This window comes from Bombina bombina, chromosome 6 (genome assembly GCF_027579735.1).
Source record: "Bombina bombina isolate aBomBom1 chromosome 6, aBomBom1.pri, whole genome shotgun sequence".
In the NCBI taxonomy this organism is placed as follows: domain Eukaryota; kingdom Metazoa; phylum Chordata; class Amphibia; order Anura; family Bombinatoridae; genus Bombina; species Bombina bombina.
Window position 1 is genome coordinate 275,677,498 of NC_069504.1, and position 25,612 is coordinate 275,703,109.

General features: G+C 37.4%; 1 protein-coding gene across 10 annotated transcripts in view; it reads right to left on the minus strand.

Annotated features, from left to right (window-relative positions):
- The window catches only part of GRIP1 (glutamate receptor interacting protein 1), a 920,176-nt gene that overhangs the window by 39,386 nt on the left and 855,178 nt on the right, over positions 1-25,612 (minus strand). For all 10 annotated transcript variants that reach the window (XM_053716876.1, XM_053716872.1, XM_053716874.1 and 7 more), the window contains one exon: positions 25,404-25,560. In XM_053716876.1, the coding sequence (XP_053572851.1) occupies positions 25,404-25,560 (157 nt within the window). The remainder of the gene's footprint in view (positions 1-25,403; positions 25,561-25,612) is intronic.

Genomic DNA, 25,612 nt, shown 5'->3' on the forward strand with positions numbered 1-25,612 from the left:
AGAGCACTAGAACTTGAAAGCAGATTACTGTCTAGAGGTTATAGCAAAAGATTTATCAAAAAAGCCAAAAGTAGATCCTACCTGACTCCAAGAGCAGACTTATTGAAAGTCAATAAGAAAAAATCGGACAATAAAACACGTTTGATATTAACGTACAATGATCAGTCAGATCAAATTGTGGATATACACCAAAAAAACTGGCATATATTACAAGTAGACCAGCAACTAAAGAAATACATTGGGGCGAAAGCCGACATAGGCTATAGACGATCCAGAAATTTAAAAGAAATTCTTAGCCCCAGTCATTATGTGAAGAAAAGCTGCCAACGAAAAACCACAGAAACAGGTTCATTTCCCTGTGGCAGCTGCTCTACATGCAGTCACATGATCAAAAAGAATAAGATGATCATTGACAGATTTGGCAACCAGCATCCGATAAGAACGTATATAAGCTACAATACCATGGGAGTCATTTATGCTCTCCAATGCACGTGTCTGTACACTTATATAGGAATGACGACAAGAAAACTCCATACTCGAATTATGGAACATATCCGGAATGCACCCAATGATGTGTCCAAAGACAGAATAATTACTTCCGTAGCTTCACACTTTTTGAAACATCATCAATCCAAGACCTCAGAATTACAATGCTGCGGCATACAGAAAATCTCATTAGGCTTGAGAGGAGGAGACTTGGAGAAATCACTACTAAAAATAGAAACAAGATGGATTTATCTGATGGATTGTGTACACCCCAAAGGCTTAAATGAACAGAATAATGACTCTATGTTCATTTAAAGTGAAGGTCAATTTCTGCCATTCGCAATACACTGTTTTAAACCTTATCTTCAAATTATTAAAGTCGCTGAGTTTATATTTATAAATAACTAATCCATTTAAAATAAAACATATATATAAAATACCCCGTTATTGTGATTAGCTCCGCCCCTACCACACTTCCTTACTTCTATGCTGTGACAGCGCATTGCTTCCGACAAACGGACTACGCTCGTGCACAAGTGTCTCTTTGAAATGCGCATGTGTCTCTTCAACTCAATAGCGCATGCGTTTCATTACCGACGTTACTTTGTATTCAACAATTCTGAGAGGGGAAAAACGCATGCACGTTTCATGAACGAGCATGACCAGGATGACGCGCTGTTTGTGTTAACGCATGCGCATAACATTGAAATGACGAAACAGAAAAGGGGCTGGACGCCACGGAGGTAAACAGTAGATTGGATCCAAAAACTGTCAATCAAGAACGGCAGTATGGCGGGTGGATTATACAAGTGAAACGGAGCCGACAGAAAAGGTTAAAAATAAAACTTTTACTATTATTTGTAAATAATTTGATGAATGAACATCATACTTAATTTAGTGAAGCTATTGAAAAATGATAACCACAACCCCAGACTTGACCTTCACTTTAAGTGTACACCAATATGAAATACATACTTTAATATTGATGTAAGAATCAATTCATATTTAATGAACCGTGGTAGAGATCTTACTATCTATCAAGACAGCCACAACATAAAATATCAAGAGACCTTAATAAATTCATATACGACTCAATATAGATATTATAACTAAATATTCTCTAAAAATCTTCTTTACATAAAAAAGTTGGTTACTTCATTTTGTTTTCAGTGTTTTTAATTGGTGTTCTTTGGCACAGCTCACTTTTTATTATTTTGTCACACTTACAAATTTATTATTAATCAATTCTTACTGTCTGTAAAAGCCAGACATAAACATTTCACATTATCAAGAAGAGGGGCGGCTCAGTATTTTCACAACAACACTTTTTAATAGAAGGGGAAATATGATCCCTGTAATGTCACGTATAAACACCATGATCTAAAATTCTTTAAATAATCTTTTTTACACAAAACCCCAACATCACTTGAAGTTGGTCACTTTATTTTGTTTTTAATTTGTGTTTTTTCTTGGCACAGTTCACTTATTATTTTGTCACACTCATCAATTCATCATTAATCAATCATTATTGTCTGTAAAAGCCAGACACAAACATTTCACATTATTAAGGTGAGCCCAGGCTCATTATTTTCACAATAACACTTTTTAATTGAATGGCAAAAACAATCCCTGTAATATCACTTAGGGTTCACCCATATAAATATTTATTTATTTTATGAGATAAGGTGCAATTTGAGTTACTGCTCATGCACGTATACACACCAATTACACTTATTTTTCATGCTATACACCAATCCATTCACCCTTCCGTTCATTTCTGCCCCCCCAACTCCCCCCCTTTTTTCCTCTCTGGGAGTATATCTAAAAATATCATCTCAATAAAATTCAATTGCAATGCACATAATCGATAACACATTATCTCAAATATTAGTTCAATCCCAATTATAATATGAATAGCTGATCTTTAGGTTTTAGGTTTATAAAAAATTGGAAAATCGGACCTGTGTATGGATAATCCAAGAATCAGACTCATGAGAATATATTTTCAAAATATCAGCGAGTACAGACAAGTACTATTTGTTTATCTATACATACGGTCATCAATATTCACATTAGCCTAAGGGTCAATGGTACAATAACACATCATATGTATCATTTAAACGTTACATACTAAGAAAATCCATAAGATGTTCCTAGCTGTTACATCCTACTGATTTTCTATACATATACATCCAAGTCAGTTGATACCACCCAAGAACGAATCCTCTCTCACGCATCATTAGAAACGATACATTGTATGAGCGTCCAATGTAAGGATGGCTTTGATTGGCCAAGGATTGAGTCAGGAGGTGGAGCTAAGGTGATAAACACCCGTGAATGCGGGCGTGCGTCACCTTAGAAAAAGCCACCACTTAGACGTCGAAACATGTCAGGGGAGGGTGTTGAACTCCTTTCAACCCTCATACAATTTTAATTTTGCATCTGAATTTAGACCGCTCAATTTATAAATAATAAAAGTCAATGCTACAATTCAATAGAACGATGGATTATCTGGTAGATGTTATATGAGCAGAATCTTGCTCTAATACATTGATATTCCGATAATTGCAGTAGGTGGTGGGAGAGCATTGTGTATTCACTAGATTAACAGCAATAACGATAAGCATTAGATTTTAATTCAATATACCAACAATGGAACTTTGTTAGCTTATTTAATGGGTACCGGTAACCTTGTAGCTTCCAAATAATGAGAAGTCAAACTTTGAATTTCTACATATAGTAGCTATCTATAACCGATCAAAGCAGCCGGTTAAACAGTTCTAAATGACTGTGGCAGTATTAAATTTAACTGTGAATAGATGTTGGCTACCTTGTAACACCCATTACTGACACAGTACAAATCAATCTCTTGTTTAACACGTGCACTCCAGTCCATATATAGAAGCTGAGACTATTCTATCCTAAACTCTATCACAATTAAATATGGTTATTGGACAATATATTCCAGTAATGAGCACAGTGAAAGTATAATATTGTGAAAAATTATGTAATAAAACACTACTCCCTATGTTGGGTAATCTCAAAACAAAAATCGTAATACCTGCATGACTTTTAAGCAGTATCTATACTGACTAAAAGCAGGAGCAGCTGACAAGAGATATTAATCAAATAATATTATTGTTAGATATATCTCAACATACTATTTATATAATCATATCTTAATCAACATATCACAGCAATGGTCATAGTGAATTTATAATATTGTGGAAATCACTTATCAATATACCATTCCCTATACTGAATATTTTCAAACAAAGACCACAATATTGATCAAGATATCACAGCACTGGTTACAGTGAATTTATAGTATTGAGGATAATACATATCCGGATACTATTTCCTTTGCTGGATATTCCTAAACAAAGAATATAATATCTAAAATATATTCGATCATTATGATAATTGATCAGTATCCAGAACAGCTGACAAGAGATATCAGCTAAACAATACCAATACCAATATTCCTCTTGCTAGATATTCTTAAACCCAGATTCCAATAAAGACCTATATACTACATCTATGGGTATAGTAGAATTTTAATATGGTGTAAAATATTCAAGATTATTCCACAGGTTGGATATTTCCAAACAAAGACCATTAGAATTTCACATAATTTTTAGGTTCAATACAATTTGATCCACAACAATAGAATCTGACAAGAGATATCAGTCAAACTATCAGTGTTAAGATATATCTGAACTCTCATTTAAATGATCCCTTAGAGTAATCTTACGTGCAATAGGAGCAACTGACAAGAAGCTTTACAAGAAACTTTAGTACAGTATGATTTTTGAATCACCTATACAATGTAGGTTTTATTTAGAATTGTAGCAAATAAATGCACAACATGAGCTACTGACAAGAGATTATTGGATCATAATAAGGTTTATTTAACTACTTGGATACCTCTTTAGTAATACATATATCCTTAGATTAGAGGAAGTATTAGTATTCCAATTACTAGAGGTACATATTAATAACCGATTATTCTCCAAATCCTGGGACAATATTAGAGTAATTAACTCATTAATGCTAACCTATAACTTACAGTGAATATTGTGATATTGTATCTCACAATAATTGTGGAGAGTGAAACCAACAAATCCATATATACTACGTTACTCTGTAGAAACAATAAAGCAGCTTCTACTTACGCAATCACCACTTCATTTATTTGAATGTGGTATACCATATCCACTACCTATCGTGCCTACTGGGAAACACATTGTTCTATAAGTCTAAATTCTTTTGTGTTTTTTAAATTTTATGTTGTTTGTGTTCTGTGATTTTAATTAAAACCAATACATGTTAAATTTTAAAATAATATCACCTTACTACATCTCCAGAAAAGGATGTTAGAATGATTACAACCCATAGGGAGAGTGAAGTGCTATCAGATGCATTCTTTTGCCCAACTTCTCTGTTGACAAACCCTCCTAAGTTAGTACATGCATAAGCACTCCAGCCTATGAAAGTTAATTCTTTCAAACACAAGCATCTCCCATAACTTAGTGTAGTGCTGTTGCATATTGCTCTTTTTTCAAATAACCTGATTAATGCCATCACTGGTGATATCATACATAACACGATTAATGCCATCACTGGTGATATCATACATAACACGATTAATGCCATCACTGGTGATATCATACATAACATGATTAATGCCATCACTGGTGATATCATACATAACACGATTAAAGGGACATGAAACCCAAATTTTTTCTTTCATGATTTAGATAGAGCATGCAATTATAAACAACTTTCTAATTTACTTCTATTATCTATTTTGCTTCATTCTCTTGATATTCTTTGCTGAAAAGCATATCTAGATATGCTTAGCAACTGCTGATTGGCAGCTGCATATAGATGCCTTGTGTGATTGGTTCACTGTGTGCATTGCTATTTCTTCATTAAAGTATATCTAAAGAATAAAGCAAATTAGGTAATAGAAGTAAATTGGAATGTTGTTTAAAATTATATTCTCTCTATCTTAATCATGAAAGAAAATGTTTGGTTATAGTGTCCCTTTAATGCCATCACTGGTGATATCATACATAACATGATTAATGCCATCACTGGTAAAATCATACATAACATGATTAATGCCATCATTGGTGATATCATACATAACATGATTAATGCCATCACTGGTGATATCATACATAACACGATTAATGCCATCACTGGTGATATCATACATAACACGATTAATGCCATCACTGGTGATATCATACATAACACGATTAATGCCATCACTGGTGATATCATACATAACATGATTAATGCCATCACTGGTGATATCATACATAACACAATTAATGCCATCACTGGTGATATCATACATAACACAATTAATGCCATCACTGGTGATATCATACATAACACAATTAATGCCATCATTGGTGATATCATACATAACACAATTAATGCCATCACTGGTGATATCATACATAACATGATCAATGCCATCACTGGTGATATCATACATAACATGATTAATGCCATCACTGGTGATATCATACATAACACAATTAATGCCATCACTGGTGATATCATACATAACACAATTAATGCCATCACTGGTGATATCATACATAACACGATTAATGCCATCACTGGTGATATCATACATAACATGATTAATGCCATCACTGGTGATATCATACATAACATGATTAATGCCATCACTGGTGATATCATACATAACACAATTAATGCCATCACTGGTGATATCATACATAACACAATTAATGCCATCACTGGTGATATCATACATAACACGATTAATGCCATTACTGGTGATATCATACATAACACGATTAATGCCATCACTGGTGATATCATACATAACACGATTAATGCCATTACTGGTGATATCATACATAACACAATTAATGCCATCACTGGTGATATCATACATAACACAATTAATGCCATCATTGGTGATATCATACATAACACAATTAATGCCATCACTGGTGATATCATACATAACACAATTAATGCCATCACTGGTGATATCATACATAACATGATTAAAGCCATCACTGGTGATATCATACATAACACGATTAAAGCCATCACTGGTGATATCATACATAACACGATTAAAGCCATCACTGGTGATATCATACATAACACGATTAATGCCATCACTGGTGATATCATACATAACACGATTAATGCCATCACTGGTGATATTATACATAACATGATTAATGCCATCACTGGTGATATCATACATAACATGATTAATGCTATCACTGGTGATATCATACATAACAGAATTAAAGCCATCACTGGTGATATCATACATAACACGATTAATGCCATCACTGGTGATATCATACATAACATGATTAATGCCATCACTGGTGATATCATACATAACATGATTAATGCCATCACTGGTGATATCATACATAACACGATTAATGCCATCACTGGTGATATCATACATAACACGATTAATGCCATCACTGGTGATATCATACATAACATGATTAATGCCATCACTGGTGATATCATACATAACACGATTAATGCCATCACTGGTGATATCATACATAACACGATTAATGCCATCACTGGTGATATCATACATAACCTGATTAATGCCATCATTGGTGATATCATACATAACATGATTAATGCCATCACTGGTGATATCATACATAACCTGATTAATGCCATCACTGGTGATATCATACATAACACAATTAAAGCCATCACTGGTGATATCATACATAACACGATTAATGCCATCACTGGTGATATCATACATAACCTGATTAATGCCATCATTGGTGATATCATACATAACATGATTAATGCCATCACTGGTGATATCATACATAACACGATTAATGCCATCACTGGTGATATCATACATAACACGATTAATGCCATCACTGGTGATATCATACATAACACGATTAATGCCATCACTGGTGATATCATACATAACATGATTAATGCCATCACTGGTGATATCATACATAACATGATTAATGCCATCACTGGTGATATCATACATAACACGATTAATGCCATCACTGGTGATATTATACATAACATGATTAATGCCATCACTGGTGATATCATACATAACATGATTAATGCTATCACTGGTGATATCATACATAACACGATTAATGCCATCATTGGTGATATCATACATAACATGATTAATGCCATCACTGGTGATATCATACATAACATGATTAATGCCATCACTGGTGATATCATACATAACATGATTAATGCCATCACTGGTGATATTATACATGGCATCACCAGAGCTTAAATTTCCACTTGTCAACCAGTCTGTAACTTAAATGCCAGGAGACAAGTGAGACATTATGTTTTTGTTAATCAATCTAGATCAGGGGTTTTCCATCCAGTCCCCAGGCCTCTCTAACAGGCACAATTTTTATGGTATCTGAACTGGTAAAATAATCAGCTGATCAGTAAGCATGGTTATTAACTTGCTCTCACCCAAGGTAACCCTAAAAACTGTATTGAAAACCGCTGATCTAGATGCAAGAATGGTGCCCTACTGGGACGGCTTTACATACCGGGCTGATATTAAAATTGTAGTAAACACTGTTACTGATCAGGCAAGAGCAAAGTATCTTACACACATTTCATTTTAAGTGTCCCATAATATATTGTATCCAACCCTTATTTAACGAGCGCTGTCATAACAGCACTGACACAGCATACACAATCCTACCTGCACTCCGCCTCTCCATATAAATCATTACAGCAGTTCCTTATTTAGCAATAACATAATATTTTGTTTAGAAAGGTTCCATGAAATGTGATCAATGATAAAACTATCAATAACCTCAGGTAGTCCGTTGTGTCCAACCTCCATGGCAGAAGGGTTCTAATTGGTGACTATTAGCCAGGGAGAGCCAAGATACCCAATTTATTAATTAGTTTGTTGTGGGAGACAGTATCAGGTGCTTTACCGAGATCTAGATAAGTTACATTTACTGCTCCACTCTGATCTACCACTTTGGTTAAATAATCAAAAAAGTGAATTAGATTAGTCTGACATAATCTTCCCAGAGAATCTTTTCATGTCTATTTCTTTCGTATAGGTGGCGAGAGTCCACAAGCTAGTTACTGATGGAATATACATTGCTATCAGGAGGGGTCAAAGTTTCCCAAACCTCAAATGCCTATAAATACACCTCCCACCTCACTCATACCTCAGTTTTAAAAACTTTGCCTCCTTAGGATGTGGTGAAGCATGATGTGCTTGATTCTTCTGCGAAAGGCGCTTTTAAGAATATTGAAGCCCAATTCCTCTTTAAATACAGTGTTTGTTTGAGGGATGTGAAGGGAGTATTGCCTGATGATACCATGTTTTCACATAAGGGAAATCTATTCATAAGGCTCTCTGTAATCAGTCGCAGAGATTCATCCCCTGCCTCCCTTTATAGATCGACATTATACTCTTGTACCATTACCTCTGCTGATATGTTTCAGTACTGGTTTGGCTATCTGCTATATGTGGATGGGTCTTATACAGTAAGTATATCTTTTCTTTCTAATGACACAATGAGTCCATGTATCATCTAATTACTATTGGAAGTATCACTCCTGCCCAGCAGGAGGCGGCAAAGAGCACCACAGCAAAGCTGTTAAATATCACCTCCCTTCCCTCTAACCCCAGTCATTTTTTTTGCCTATGTTAGAGCAAGGAAGTGGTAAAGTTAGGTGTTAGAAAAGATTCTTCAAGCAAGATTTTATTATTTTTTAAGTAGTGCAAGATTGTGCTGCTTTGTTCTAGGGTGTAGCCGTAGTCCATATCAGTCTCTTCAGTAGAGCAGTGGTGGCTTTCAAGCAATGGGAACTGGTGGGACATAATTCTCACTGTGCCTCCCATGTAGTTTTTGCTGCCCTGATACTGTAAGCCTGAGTAAGATTATTCAGTCTTTATCTCTCTTTCCACATGTCCATGTGAGGGAGAAGACCTCTCAAACCTAGTGAGCTGCCTTGCTGCCTGGCAGATCTATGAGGTAAGTGCTGACTTTATTCTTTCTGGGCTTAAAGGCAGGAAAAATTGTGCACTTTATTTACTGGGACACAGAATTTCCCCTATATGTTTGGGGGAACATATTTACATAAGGCAGTATTCGTTATAGCAGGCACTGGGGCTGAGGAGTTTAATGGACTCATCACTGAGGCTGAGGAGTTTAATGGGCTCATGTTTAGTGTGGTGTTCACTTCTCCCGGCGGTTTGCCTGTAAGAGCTATTTTACCGACCGGGAGGTTATTTTTTTATGACGCCCACGATGGGCGGGGCTAGCTGAGGCAGCAATTACTGTTGCGCGCCTTTTTCTACTGCACTTCCGAATCGGAATTGTGTTAACACAGTTAGCTGAGTTTGCAGACGCAGGGAAGTGCATGATAAACGCTTTAGACTAATCCGGACAGCTTTTCATTGTGATACTAAGACGAGTCCTGAGTGCTTCTACTAAAGGGAATTCTTCCAGTGTCAGCAGGGCAGGTAGGCACCTCAGCAGAGCTAAGCTGAGGTGTAGAGGTTGTCTGGAGAGATTGTGTGTTATTATCTGTTACCTTGCTGCATAAAGTAAAAAAAGTTACGTTTTAAAAATTAAAGAGACAGTAACGTTTTTTTTTGTATTTTTATTTTATCAAAAATATAAGTTTATTTAGGGGTAATTTGTTCCATTGTGTGTTAAGATGGACCAAGAGGCCCTGCAAAATGTTACATGTTCTTTATGTTTTGATGCTAATGTGGAACCACCAATCCCTTTCTGTTCCTCATGTATTGAGAGAACTTTAAAGGGACATTAAACACTAAATACATGCTAGATAGAATGATGCATTCAAAGAAAAGATTAGTCCATGACTAACATGTAGATGTCTTTTTTAAAGTTTCATTAGTTGTTTAAAAAGGGACAAAATAAGTGTAAAGTTTTAGTGTCTATAAAACACTGGGAGCTGCCATGTTGTAACTTGTGTTACCTTCTCTGCTGTGGCCAATTAGGGACAGTTATACAGTACATAGGTCATTAGAGTGTGCAGCCAATGGTTGTGCTGGATTTAACAGTGTTCTGCACTTCCATTTCTAACAGGAACTGAAAAGTTCACAATTTCAGAATGGCATTACAGGCAAAGAGGACAAAATAAATAATGAAAATATATTGCAGAGTTGTTTATATATACAATTTATCATTTTATATTACCATCTCAAAGTGTTTAAAGGGACATTATACACTAATTTTTTCTTTGCATAAATGTTTTGTAGATGATCTATTTATATAGCCCATAAAGTTTTTTTGTTTTTTTTTAAATGTATAGTTTTGCTTATTTTTAAATAACATTGCTCTGATTTTCAGACTCCTAACCAAGCCCCAAAGTTTTATGTGAATACTGTCAGCTACCTTCTCCAGCTTGCTCCTGTTTGTGTAAAGGGTCTTTTCATATGCAAAAGAAGGGGGAGGGGGGGGAGTGTCTTATTTCCCACTTGCAGTGGGCTTTCCAGCTGCCTTTTCAACAGAGCCAAACTGACAGCTTCTAAGTAAGTTTTTAAACAGTTTTATACTGGATTTTTATATCAGTATCTGTGCATCTTATTCTTTATAGTAGTGTCTATTACATGCAGTTATATGAAAATGAGTGTATACTGTCCCTTTAATGTCCCTTTAAGTTACAGGGATAGACTTTTTTCTGAGCAAACATTATCTAAGGCGGATGCTGTCCAGGAGTCCAATGACAGTTTTCAATATATGCCGCAGCTTTCTCCTCAAGTGTCCCAAGTATTGCCCACAAATGCAGTGCCCTGCTCTTCCTCTTTAACTCTGTCTGGAGTTACATTGCAAGACATCGCTAGCCTCATGTCCTCTGCGGTATCTGATGCGTTGTCTGCTTTTCCCATGCTGCAGGGAAAGCGCAAAAGGAAATGTAAAGAATCAGTGAATAAGGCTTCTGAGACAGTCGTGGCTATTGCAAAAGCTCCCTCCCAGAAGTCTGAGGAGGTAGATAATTTGGTAGCATCTGAGGGTGAAATCTCAGACTCAGACAGTGTATCTCCTTCTTCTGATGCTGAAGTTGTATCTTTCAGGTTTAAGCTGGAACACCTCCGTTTGTTACTTAAGGAGGTTTTAGCTACCTTGGATGACCCCGACACCACGGTCGTAGTCAATCCTAAGAAGTCTAGCAAGCTAAACAAGTATTTTGATGTACCTTCCATGGTGGAGGTTTTTCCTGTACCAGATCGGGCTACAGAGATTATTGCTAAGGAATGGGAGAGGCCGGGTATTCCTTTTTCTACATCTCCTATTTTTAAAAAGATGTTTCCTATTGCTGACTCTATCAAGGAGTCCTGGCAGACGGTCCTCAAGGTGGAAGGGGCAATTTCCACTTTAGCTAAGAGGACCACTATTCCCAAAGAGGATAGTTGAAGGCCCGTCTCAAGGCCCGTTTTTCCACCCGGATCTTAAATCTCTAAATTTGAAAGCATGGAAATTGAACGCTTAGTCCTTAGTCATAGAGGATTCTCTGACTCAGTGATTAACACTATGATACAGGTTTGTAAACCTGTTTCGAATAAAATATAACACAAGGTTTGGAAAACATATTTTAAGGTGTTCCACTCATGATTATTCCTGGCATTCTTTTAGAAAGGACACATTTCTGGTCTGGTGTTTTATTTCACAGAAAGATTGTTAATCTTCCTGATATTCACTGTTTCATCCAGGTTTTGACTCGTATCAAACCTGTTATTTTCCATCAAGATAAAGCTGTTTTGCAGACTTCATTTACATTTTTGCATAAATTCTAATATTAATAGGGAAATTATTGTTCCTTCTTTGTGTCCAAAGCCTAAGAATACTCTTGAAAGATCCTTGCATTCTTTGAAATATTATGTTAATGCTACTAAGGTTTTCAGAATGTCTATTTGTTATTTTTTTCTGGTTCTAGAAAAGGTCAGAAAGCCTGCCATTTCTTTAGCATCTTGGTTGAAACTTCTGATTCACAAAGTTTATTTGGAGCCGGGCCAGTCTCCGCCTCAGAGAATTACAGCTCATTCTACAAGATGAGTTGCCAGCTTTTAAGAATGAAGCTTTAGTTAAATCTGCAAAGCAGCCATTTGGCTTCTTTGCATACCGTTACTGAATTTTACCATTTTTATGTTTTTGCTTCCTCTGAAGCAGCTTTTGGTAGAAAGGTTCTTCAGACAGCAGTCTCAGTTTGACTCAAGTGCCTATTATTTAAGTTTTTTTAAATTTTACAAAAATAATTATTTTTTTGGATTTAATTTCTAACCGGAAATTGCTGTTTTTATTTTATCCCTCCCTTTATTGTTACTCGTGGACTTCCACATCTTGGGTATTATAACCCATCAGTAACAAGCTTGTGGACTCTCAACACCTATATGAAAGAAAACATAATTTATTTAAGAACTTACCTGATAAATTTATTTGTTTCATGGTGGCGAGAGCCCACGAGACCCAATCATTTTTTGGGGGTTATGATTTTTTTTTTTTATAAAGCACATTATTTAGCCTGTTCCTTTTTTTATGCTTTTACTCCTTTTTTACACCTCACTAACTTGCCTATACATTAAACTGAGGTATGAGTGAGGTGGGAGGTATATTTATAGGCATTTGAGGTTTTGGAAACTTTGCCCCCTCCTGGTAGGAATGTATATCACATCAGTAACTAGCTGACTCTAGAGGACTCTTGCCATCATGAAAGAAATGAATTTATCACGTAAGTTCTTACATAAATGATATTATTAATTATAGATTAAGAAGAAGAAGAAAAAATGACAAAAATATTTCTGGATAAAAGACAAATAATTTAGATTGATATCTTCAAAAAAAGAGTGTGTTTACACATGTTTTTAAGTTACTTATGTGATGGTAAATGAAACAACTTTATATTTTGTCAGTCGATGTGTAATTTAAAAATAATATTAGTTTAATTGATGAAAAAAAAAATGTAAAACATACTTTAGTAACTTTTATATAACTGCTACCTAGCTACTGCACGCTCTGGCAGCCCCGACACTAAGACCTTTTTTTTTCTCTGACGTTTTTGCCGTTGTCCAATCCAAATTGTGCTATGCTTCAATGTAAAAAAAAAAAACACAGATCTTTTGCGCATGACGTTGGTAACGTATGCGCAAAAGATCCAGTTTTTTTTTTTACATTAAACATGCCAAAATGCAAGGATTTCAATTGGTCAATGGCGAAAACCGTGGGGGGGGGGGAAGTGTCTTGGTGTTGCGGCTGCCGGAGCGTACAGTAGTAAAGTAGCAGTTATATAAAAGTTACTAAAGTATGTTTTAAATTTAATTTCTTTTTTAAGACACGATGAGTCCACGGATCATCTTAATTACTAATGGGATATTCACCTCCTGGTCAGCAGGAGGAGGCAAAGAGCACCACAGCAGCTGTCAAATAGCTCCTCCCTTCCCTCCCACTCCAGTCATTCTCTTTGCCTATGTTAGTGATAGGAAGAGGTAAAGTGAGGTGTTAGATTAGATTCTTCAATCAAGAATTTATTATTTTTAAAGTAGTGCCAGAGTGTGCTACTTTATTCTAGGGTGTAGTCGTAGTCCATATCAGTCTCTACAGTAGAGCTTTTGGTGGCTTTAAAGCAATGGGAACTTGTGGGACATAATTCTCACTGAGCCTCCCATGATTCCTTGCTGCCCTTATCCTTTAGTCTGAGGTTTTTAGTCACTCAGCATTCTTTTTCCTCAGGGCTATGTGAGGGACAGGACCTCTCAAACCTTAGAGCTGCCTTTGCTGCCAGGCAGAAGACAAGGTAAGTTCTACCATATTTCTGTGATAAGGACTCAGAGATCTTACATAAATAAAAGCACATTTATTACATAAGGGGCTCCTTTTATTTAAGAGTACTCTGTGTGGGACATCGTTCTTTTTCCTGAAGGAAAGATTTTGGGCAGCATACAGGGCACTGGGGCTGGAGAAAGGCTTTTATTTTAAATTTGAGACTTAAAATTTGATTAGGCCATGATTAGACCCACGATGGGCTGTCTTTCCGGCTTGGTGTTGGCGCCATTAATAGCGCTACTGTCCCAGGCTCTCTGCGCAGTTTCTATTTGGTCTGTTCTGGAGTCGCATATGAGTTGTGCGATTCCAGTACGGACTAGTAGTGAATTATTTATCAAATATTTTGCCAGCAAGTGGTTCCAGTGCTTCTTTGAAGGGATCGTTGTCTTTATAATCCTAGTGGCACTACGGAAGGTAGGAGCACTTCAGCAGCTGCTGAGGTGCTGATGTGTACAAGTTTATTTTTTGGGGACAAATTTAAACGTTTTTACTGTATAAGAGATCGTTATTTTGCTGCAAAAAAAAAGAGAAAGGAACCGTTTAAAATTTAAAGAGACAGTAACGTTTTTTCTCAAAAATAAGTATTTTAATCTAACTGCTAATTTTCATTGCTTATTGGGTTTTTATGTGCAAGTATGGACCAAGGGGACTTGCAAGATGTCACCTGTGTTTTATGCTCTGATGCTAATGTGGAACCACCAATCCCTTTCTGTCCTTCATGTATCCAAAGGACTGTAAGCTATAGGGATAAAAAAAATCTGAGCCTGTCTCATCCAAGGCAGATGTTGTCCAGGAATCTAATGTTGAAGGTCAATTTATGCCGCAGCTTTCACCCCACAAACAGTGCCCTGCGGTTCTGCTATAGTCCCTGGGGGGATTGCTTTATAAGACATAGCTTCTCTTATGTCTTCAACTATTTCTGATGCCTTGTTTGCCTTTCCTATGTTACAGGGCAAGCGTAAGAGAAAGGTCAGACATTCAGTAAGCGAGGTATCGGATGCCATTGGTGCAATATCAGACGTGTCCTCTCAACAACCTGAAGAGGAGGGTGCTGTTGTGGCTTCTGAGGGAGAGATTTCAGATTCAGAGGGCTTATTACCTCTGACAGACTCGGAGGTGGTATCTTTCAGATTTAAATTAGAACACCTTCATCTACTGCTTGGGGAAGTTTTTAATTACTTTAGACAACAGTGACTCCACAGTTGTGGTTGTTCCCCAACAGTCTAATAAACTAGATAGATATTTAGAGGTTCCTTCCTATACAGATGTATTTCCAGTCTCTAAAAGAGCTACTGAAATCATTACTAAGGAGTGGGACAGACCGGGTATCCCCTTTTCTCCCTCTCCTATTTTTAAGAAAATGTTTCCTATAGCCGACACTGTTAAGGAGGCTTGGCAAACAGTTCCTAAGGTAGAAGGAGCTGTTTCTACCCTTGCTAAAAGAACTACTATTCCTATAGAAGATAGTTGTGCTTTTAAAGACCCCATGGATAAAAAATTAGAGGGGTTACTCAAGGAAATGTATGTACACCAGGGTCTGCAGTAGCAGACGGCTGTGTGTATTGCCACTGTTACTAGTGCGGCGGCATATTGGTTTGATGCGCTGAGGCCCTCAGGACTGAGACTTTTCTGGATGAGATCCAAGATAGGATAAAGGCTCTTAAACTTGCAAATGCCTTTATTTCGGATGCTTCCCTTCAAGTTATCAAATTGGGAGCAAAGATATCAAGTTTTTCTGTCTTGGCCTGCAGAGCTTTATGGTTAAAACCTTGGTCTGTGGATATGTCTTCTAAGTCTAAGCTTCTAGCCATTACATATAAGGGGAAGACTTTGTTTGGACCCAATCTCAAGGAGATTATTTCTGATATCCTGGGAGGTAAGGGTCATCTTCTCCCGCAAGATAAGAGAAATAAACAAAAGGGTTGTCAGAGTAATTTTCGTTCCTTTCGAAACTTCAAGACAAACTCTTCCTCTCCCTCCTCTAAGCAGGAACAGTCTAAGCCTACATGGAGATCCAACCAGTCTTGGAACAAGGGCAAACAGCCCAAGAAACAGGTTGGTGGTTCTAAGACAGCATGAAGGGCATGTTCACGATCCGGGACCGGATCAGGTAGGGGGCAGACTATCCTTTTTTGTTCAAACCTGGGTTTGAGATGTTCAAGATCCCTGGGCAATATAAATAGTGTCTCAGGGATACAAACTGGAGTTCAAAGTTTTTCCCCCGAGGCAGATTTCTAATTTCAAGATTGTCTGCAGATCAGACAAAGAGAGAGGCGTTCTTACACTGTGTAGAAGACCTCTCCACTCGGGGAGTGATAGTTCCCGTTCCAGTGCAAGAACAAGGACTGGGATTTTATTCCAATATATTTGTAGTTCCCAAAAAAGAGGGAACCTTCAGACCAATTTTAGACCTCAAGAGTCTAAACAAGTTTCTCAGGGTACCATGCTTTAAGATGGAAACTATTTGTTCCATTCTTCCAATGATCCAAGAGGGTCAAATTATGACCACTGTGGATTTAAAGGACGCGTGTCTACATGTTCCCATTCACAGGGATCATCACAAGTTCTTAAGGTTTGCCTTTCTGGACAAACACTACCAGTTTGTGGCTCTCCCTTTCATTCTTGCTACAGCCCCCACAATCTTCATAAAGGTGCTTCGTTCAAAAGGCATTGCAGTGGCGCCTTATCTGGACGACATCCTAGTTCAGGCGCCATCCTTTCAGCTAGCAAAATCTCACACGGACTTGGTATTGTCCTTCCTAAGATCTCACGGCTGGAAGGTGAATTTAGAAAAGAGTTCCTTAGTTCCACACATAAGAGTGACTTTCCTAGGAACCATAATAGATTCTCTGTCTGAGGATTTTTCTGACAGAAGTCAGGAAATCAAAGATTATCGACACTTGTCTAGCCCTTGTCTTCTCTTCGTCCTTCAGTGGCTCAGTGCATGGAGTTAATCGGACTGATGGTGGCAGCAATAGACATCATTCCGTTTGCTCGCTTTCATCTCAGGGCTCTACAGTTGAACATGCTGAGACAATGGAACGAAGATTATTTGGACTTGTCCCCTCGGCTTCTATTGGAACAGGAGACAAGGGATTTTCTTCAATGGTGGTTGTCTCTAGATCATCTCTCCCATGGAACATGCTTTTCGCAGACCTTCTTGGGTGATTGTGACAACAGATGCCAGCCTTCTAGGGTGGGGAGCAGTCTGGGGCTCCCTAAAGGCTCAGGGAATTTGGTCTCAAGCAGAGTCCCTTTTACCCATACAAATTTTGGAATTGAGAGCAATCTACAATGCTCTCCTGGTCTGGCCCCAGTTTGCTTTGGCCCAGTTTATCAGGCTCCAGACGGACAACATAACGTCAGTGGCCTACATCAATCATCAGGGAGGAACCAGGAGTTCCTTGGCGATGACAGAGGTATCCAAAATAATTTGGTGGGTGGAGGCCCATTCTTGTTGTTTGTCAGCAATTCACATCCCAGGTGTGGACAACTGGGAGGCTGATTTTCTGAGCAGGCAGACCTTTCATCCGGGGGAGTAGGAACTCCATCCGGAAGTGTTATCCAGTCTGATCCTCAAGTGGGGTCAGCCAGAGTTAGATCTCATGGCATCCAGGCAGAAGGCCAAGCTTCCGAGATACGGGTCGAGATCCAGGGATCCCCAGGCGGAGCTGATAGGTGCCCTGGTGGCCCCTTGGACTTTCAATCTAGCATACCTGTTTCCTCCATTTGCTCTTCTTCCTCGAGTAATTGCTCGAATCAAGCAGGAAAGGACCTCTGTGATTCTCATAGCACCGGCCGGCCTCGCAGGATTTAGTATGCAGATCTGGTGGAGATGATGTCTCTACCTCCCTGGAGACTTCCGTTGCGAAAGGACCTTCTGATTCAGGGGCCCTTTCTTCATCTAAATCTAGATTCTCTGAAGCTGACTGCTTGGAGATTGAACGCTTGATTTTATCCAAACGAGGTTTTTCGGGTTCGGTCATAGAGACCATGATTCAGGCTCGTAAACCTGTAACTAGAAAAATTTACCATAAGATTTGGTGTAAATATCTTTATTGGTGTGAATCCAAGGGCTACTCATGGAGTAGAGTTAGGATTCCTAGGATTTTGTCTTTTCTCCAGGAAGGGTTGGAGAAGTGGTTATCGACGAGTTCACTAAAGGGTAAAATTTCAGCTTTGTCTGTACTGTTACACAAGCGTCTGGCGGATGTTCCAGATGTTCAATCTTTTTGTCAGGCCTTGGTCAGAATCAGGCCTGTGTTCAAACCAGTTACTCCTCCATGGAGTCTAAATTTAGTTCTCAATGTTCTTCCAGGGGCTCCGTTCGAGCCTATGCATTCCTTAGATATTAAGTTGTTATCTTGGAAGGTTTTATTTCTGGTGGCTATTTCTTCTGCTTGCAGAGTATCAGAACTCTCAGTGTTACAGTATGAGTCTCCTTATCTTATTTTTCATGCAGATAAGGTAGTTTTGCGTACAAAATAGGATTTCTTCCTACGGTCGTTTCCGATTGGAACATTAATTAGGAGATTGTTGTGCCTTCTTTGTGTCCTAATCCTTCTTCTAAGAAGGAAAGGCTTTTGCACAATTTGGACGTGGTCCGTGCCTTAAAGTTCTACCTGCAGGCGACTAAGGACTTTCGTCAGTCTTCTTCCTTATTTTTGGTTTTCTCGGGAAAACGTAAGGGACAGAAAGCTACGGCTACTTCTCTTTCTTTTTGGCTGAGGAACATCATACTTTTTGCATATGAGACTCCTGAGAAAATTACGGCTCATTCCACAAGGGCTGTTGCTTCCTCATGGGCATTCAAAAATGAAGCTTCTGTGGAACAGATTTGCAAGGCTGCAACTTGGTCCTCTCTTCACACTTTTTTGAAATTTTACAAATTTGATACTTTTGCCTCGGCTGAGGCCGCTTTTGGGAGAAAGGTTCTTCAAGCAGTGGTGCCTTCCGTTTAAGTTCCCTGTCTTGTCCCTCCCGTATCATCTGTGTACTCTAGCTTGGGTATTGAATCCCATTAGTAATTAAGATGATCCGTGGACTCATCGTGTCTTAAAGAAAAGAAAATGTATGCTTACCTGATAAATTTATTTCTTATTGGACACGATGAGTCCACGGCCCGCCCTGCTTTTTTAGACAGTTTATGGGTTATTGTAAACTTCAGACACCTCTGCACCTTGGCTTTTCCTTTCTCTTCCTAACTTCAGTCGAGTGACTGGAGTGGGAGGAGCTATTTAAAAGCTCTGCTGTGGTGCTCTTTGCTTCCTCCTGCTGACCAGGAGGTGAATATCCCATTAGTAATTAAGATGATCCGTGGACTCATCATGTCAAAAAATAAATAAATTTATCAGGTAAGCATAAATTTTCTTTTATTTCATCAATTAAACTAATAATATTTTTAAACTTCACATCGAATAGCATCACTTTAGGGCTTGATTACAAGTGGAGCCCAAAATATCGCTTTTGCGAAAGCGAAGCTTGTGTTCAACTTAGTAATACCAGTGCACGCAAAACTGCGCTGGTATTCCAAGTTACCTCTCGTTTGCATTGCATGGAAGCATTGCGCTCATGAGAGCGCAATTCCATAGGCCCAAATGGGAGCCTTATTCTCATGCCGTGTAACATGGCATGAGAACCTTGTGCACCGAAGGGGGTAAGTCACCCAGCAATGAGCAGCAAAGTTAAATATATATGTATATGCTTATATACATATATATTTATATGTTTGTATATACACACATTAACACATAAATATATATGTACCGTATATAAGCATATACATATATAATTACAGGGAATACACAGTTCCCCATAGACCGCAATGTAAAGGCACTGCTTAGTGCAGGTTTTTTTTGTTTGTTTTTTAAAGGTGGTCATATTTTTTTTTTATTTAATTAAAGGCACTATACTATTGTTTGGGGGCAATTGGGGGACATTTAAAAAATTAACCAGATGTCTAACCTCTGGTTAATTTTTTGAGCAATAGTTGCTACTGCGAGCTTGCCATAGCAATAACCAGCCACTTGTAATGGCTGGTTATTTAACCCACGCCCATAAACGGGCGAATTACAGGCACACAATGAATTAGCGCTCCACTTGTAATCTAGCCCTTAATGTAACGTGAAAGCTTTTTATTCACTGGAAGCAATTCAGCTGGGCAGTCTTTGTGTATTAATTAGAGAGAGTTAATTCTTTATATACCAGAAAATATGTCTTTCCCTAAGAATTACAAAGAAAGTGCTATTTTATGGTCCAATTTGCACATGATTTGCAATAACCCAAGGCTTTTAGTTTACTTTCAAAACATATGTGTACAAATTGGAAGGGTTCAAGCAGTATACTACGGGCTAGGTTATGTTAAGGTTTACCTAATAAAATTGGGAATAATATCTACTGTCAAATCCTGAAGTCTAACCACTATCTGTAAACTCTGTCAGATTTTATAGAGATATGAATTGTTTTTATGACTAGACAATCCTCTGAGCATTTCTGCAGAGATACATGCAGCATAAGATGTGTGTGCAGGTCACTGAAGTAAACAGCAACCCACTGTATATCCTACAGACTAAGACTCGCTAATTGCACTCTCACATAGCATACTGCCTACTTGCACAAGCAGCTTGTCAATCATAACTATATTCTGCTGCTAAGGATTCTATGCATAAACAATGATTGTTAATAGCCAGCTAAACTGAAAACCCCCAGGAAATGTGCGTGTGTCAACAATATAACAGAATAATTATCTTTAGTTACTGACCTTGTCCAAACACAAAACCACTCTAATGAAAGGCTGTTTCTGGGTATATGAGTACCTTTTATATGTTAGTCTCTGCAGCCTGTAAGCAATATTATGTATGCACCAGTTTGTGAGCCTGCAATTTGTATATACAAGTCTGCAAACTTGCATGTGAAGACTTATCGATTGTATGTGTAACCATGTAACCTGTATGCACATCTCTATGTTACGGTGTGCAATCTGTATTGTTTGTAACCTCTACGTTACGGTGTGCAATCTGTATTGTTTGTAACCTCTACGTTACGGTGTGGAATCTGTATTGTTAGTAATCTCTATGTTACGGTGTGCAATCTGTATTGTTTGTAATTTCTATGTTACGGTGTGCAATCTGTATTGTTTGTAACCTCTACGTTACGGTGTGCAATCTGTATTGTTTGTAATTTCTATGTTACGGTGTGCAATCTGTATTGTTTGTAATCTCTAAATTATGGTGTGCAATCTGTATTGTTTGTAATCTCTATGTTACGGTGTGCAATCTGTATTGTTTGTAATCTCTATGTTACGGTGTGCAATCTGTATTGTTTGTAATCTCTAAATTATGGTGTGCAATCTGTATTGTTTGTAATCTCTATGTTACGGTGTGCAATCTGTATTGTTTGTAATCTCTATGTTATGGTGTGTAATCTCTATTGTTTGTAACCTCTACGTTACGGTGTGCAATCTGTATTGTTTGTAATATCTATGTTATGGTGTGTAATCTCTATTGTTTGTAACCTCTACGTTACGGTGTGCAATCTGTATTGTTTGTAATCTTTATGTTACGATGTGTAATCTGTATTGTTTGTAATCTCTATGTTATGGTGTGTAATCTCTATTGTTTGTAACCTCTACGTTACGGTGTGCAATCTGTATTGTTTGTAATATCTATGTTATGGTGTGTAATCTCTATTGTTTGTAACCTCTACGTTACGGTGTGCAATCTGTATTGTTTGTAATCTTTATGTTACGATGTGTAATCTGTATTGTTTGTAATCTCTATGTTACGGTGTGCAATCTGTATTGTTTGTAATCTCTATGTTACGGTGTGCAATCTGTATTGTTTGTAATCTCTATGTTATGGTGTGTAATCTCTATTGTTTGTAACCTCTACGTTACGGTGTGCAATCTGTATTGTTTGTAATCTTTATGTTACGATGTGTAATCTCTATTGTTTGTAACCTCTACGTTATGGTGTGCAATCTGTATTATTTGTAATCTCTATGTTATGGTGTGCAATCTCTATTGTTAGTAATCTCTGTGCTACGGTGTGCAATCTGTATTGTTTGTAATCTTTACGTTAGGTTGTGCAATCTGTATTGTTTGTAATTTCTGTGTTACGGTGTGCAATCTGTATTGTTTGTAATCTCTACGTTAGGGTGTGCAATCTCTATTGTTTGTAATTTCTAAATTAGGGTGTGCAATCTCTATTGTTTGTAATTTCTAAATTAGGGTGTGCAATCTCTATTGTTTGTAATTTCTACGTTAGGGTGTGCAATGTGTATTGTTTGTAATCTCTACATTTGGGTGTGCAATCTCTAATGTTTGTAATCTCTACGTTACTGGGTGCAATCTGTATGTATTGTTTGTAATCTCTATGTTTGGGTGTACAATATGTATTGTTTGTAATCTCTTTATTCGGGTGTACTATCTGTATTGTTTGTAATCTCTACTTTAGGGTGTGCAATCTCTATTCTTTGTCATCTTTATGTTACGGTGTGCAATCTGTACTGTTTGTAATCTCTACGTTTGAGTGTGTAATCTCTATTGTTTGTAATCTCTACTTTAGGGTGTATAATCTCTATTGTTTTTCATCTTTTCGTTAGGGTGTGCAGTCTGTATTGTTTGTAATCTCTATGTTATGGTGTGCAATCTGTATTGTTTGTAATCTCTACATTAGGGTGTGCAATCTGTATTGTTTGTAAGATTTAAATTATGGTGTGCAATCTCTATTGTTTGTAATCTCTACGTTACAGTGTGCAGTCTGTATTGTTTGTAATCTTTAAATTAGGGTGTGCAATCTGTATTGTTTGTAATCTTTACGGTAGGGTGTGCAATCTGTATTGTTTGTAATCTCTATGTTACGGTGTGCAATCTCTATTGTTTGTAATCTCTATGTTACGGTGTGCAATCTCTATTGTTTGTAATCTCTAAATTATGGTGTGCAATCTGTATTGTTTGTAATCTCTATGTTACGGTGTGCAATCTGTATTGTTTGTAATCTCTATGTTACGGTGTGCAATCTCTATTGTTTGTAATCTCTATGTTACGGTGTGAAATCTCTATTGTTTTGTAATCTCTATGTTACGGTGTGCAATCTCTATTGTTTGTAATCTTTACTTTAGGGTGTGCAATCTGTATTGTTTGTAATCTCTATGTTACGGTGTGCAATCTGTTTTGTTTGTAATCTCCACGTTATGGTGTGCAATCTCTATTGTTTGTAATCTCTACGTTACGGTGTGCAATCTCTATTGTTTTGTAATCTCTATGTTCGGGTGTACAATATGTATTGTTTGTAATCTCTACTTTAGGGTGTGAAATCTCTATTCTTTGTAACCTTTATGTTAGGGTGTATAATCTGTATTGTTTGCCTTCTCTACGTTTGGGTGTGTTATCTCTATTATTTTTCATATTTACGTTAGGGTGTGCAGTCTGTATTGTTTGTAATCTCTATGTTATGGTGTGTAATCTCTATTGTTTGTAATCTCTACGTTTGGGTGTGCAATCTCTATTGATTGTAATCTCTACGTTAGGGTGTGCAATCTCTATTTGTAATCTCTACGTTAGGGTGTGCAATCTCTAATTGTAAACTCTACGTTAGGGTGTGCAATTTCTATTGTTTGTAATCTCTATATTATGGTGTGCAATCTCTATTCTTTGTAATCTTTATGGTACGGCGTGCAATCTGTATTGTTTGTAATCTCTACGTTTGGGTGTGTAATCTCTATTGTTTGTAATCTCTACGTTAGGGTGTGTAATCTCTATTGTTTTTCATCTTTACGTTAGGGTGTGCCATCTGTATTGTTGGTAAACTCTATGTTATGGTGTGTAATCTCTATTGATTATAATCTCTACATTAGGGTGTACAATCTCTATTGTTTGTAATCTGTACGTTAGGGTGTGCAATCTCTATTGTTTGTAATCTCTACGTTAGGGTGTGCAATTTCTATTGTTTGTAATCTCTATGTTAGGGTGTGCAATCTCTATTGTTTGTAATCTTTACATTACGGTGTGCAGTCTGTATTGTTTGTAATCTCTACGTGTGGGTGTGTAATCTCTATTGTTTTTGATCTTTACGCTAGGATGTGCAATCTCTATTGTTTGTAATCTTTATGTTAGGGTGTGCAATTTCTATTGTTTGTAATCTCTACATTAGGGTGTGCAATCTCTATTGTTTGTAATCTTTATGTTAGGGTGTGCAATCTGTATTGTTTGTAATCTCTACGGTGTTACGGTGTGCAATCTGTATTGTTTGTAATCTTTACGTTACGGTGTGCAATCTCTACGTGTGGGTGTGCAATCTCTATTGTTTGTAATCTCTACGTTAGGGTGTGCAATCTGTATTGTTTGTAATCTCTACGTTACGGTGTGCAATCTGTATTGTTTGTAATCTTTACGTTACGGTGTGCAATCTCTACGTGTGGGTGTGCAATCTCTATTGTTTGTAATCTCTACGTTAGGGTGTGCAATCTGTATTGTTTGTAATCTCTACGTTTGGGTGTGCAATCTGTATTGTTTGTAATCTCTACATTCGAGTGTGCAATTTGTATTGTTTGTAATCTTTACGTTAGGGTGTGCAATCTGTATTGTTTAAAATCTCTAGTTTAGGGTGTACAATCACTATATGCATATGTGTAATCTCTAGTTTAGGGTGTACAATCACTATACACATATGTGTAATCTCTAGTTTAGGGTGTACAATCACTAAATACATATTTATAATTTATAGGTTAGGGTGTACAATCACTATAGGCATGATTGTAATTGCAATGCTTGAGTGTACAATTTCTTTGTGTCCGTTAATAATAAGTAAGTTATTGACTGCAACTTCTATGTTAGATCTGCAAGTCTGCAATATTTGGATTTGACTCTCTTCTTATCTTCTGCCTTGATATAAATTGGAGACAACTTAGAAGCCTTTCTTTGTATTGTCCCCTATTTACTTATGGTTTGGCAGATTGATTTCCACACCAGTGCCACACTTGGAATATTAACAAAATCAAATAAGGTAAACGGTTTTCAGTCCTTCTAAACTGTAACCAGCTACTTACCCACTTGCTGCTGGTCGCTCCCATTCATCATCACTAAGAACAGTGTCCTGGTAGTGGTTAGTCCTTGTCCTACTCAGAGGAGACAAGCTACCTTTCTGCTTAGGGCTTCTCCATTCGTAGGCATTGAAACTGAATCCAGATGCCTGGAAATTAGAACCTAGAGGGTGATAATTAAAACAGGGGTTATAAGAGGTTAATGGCAGAGGATC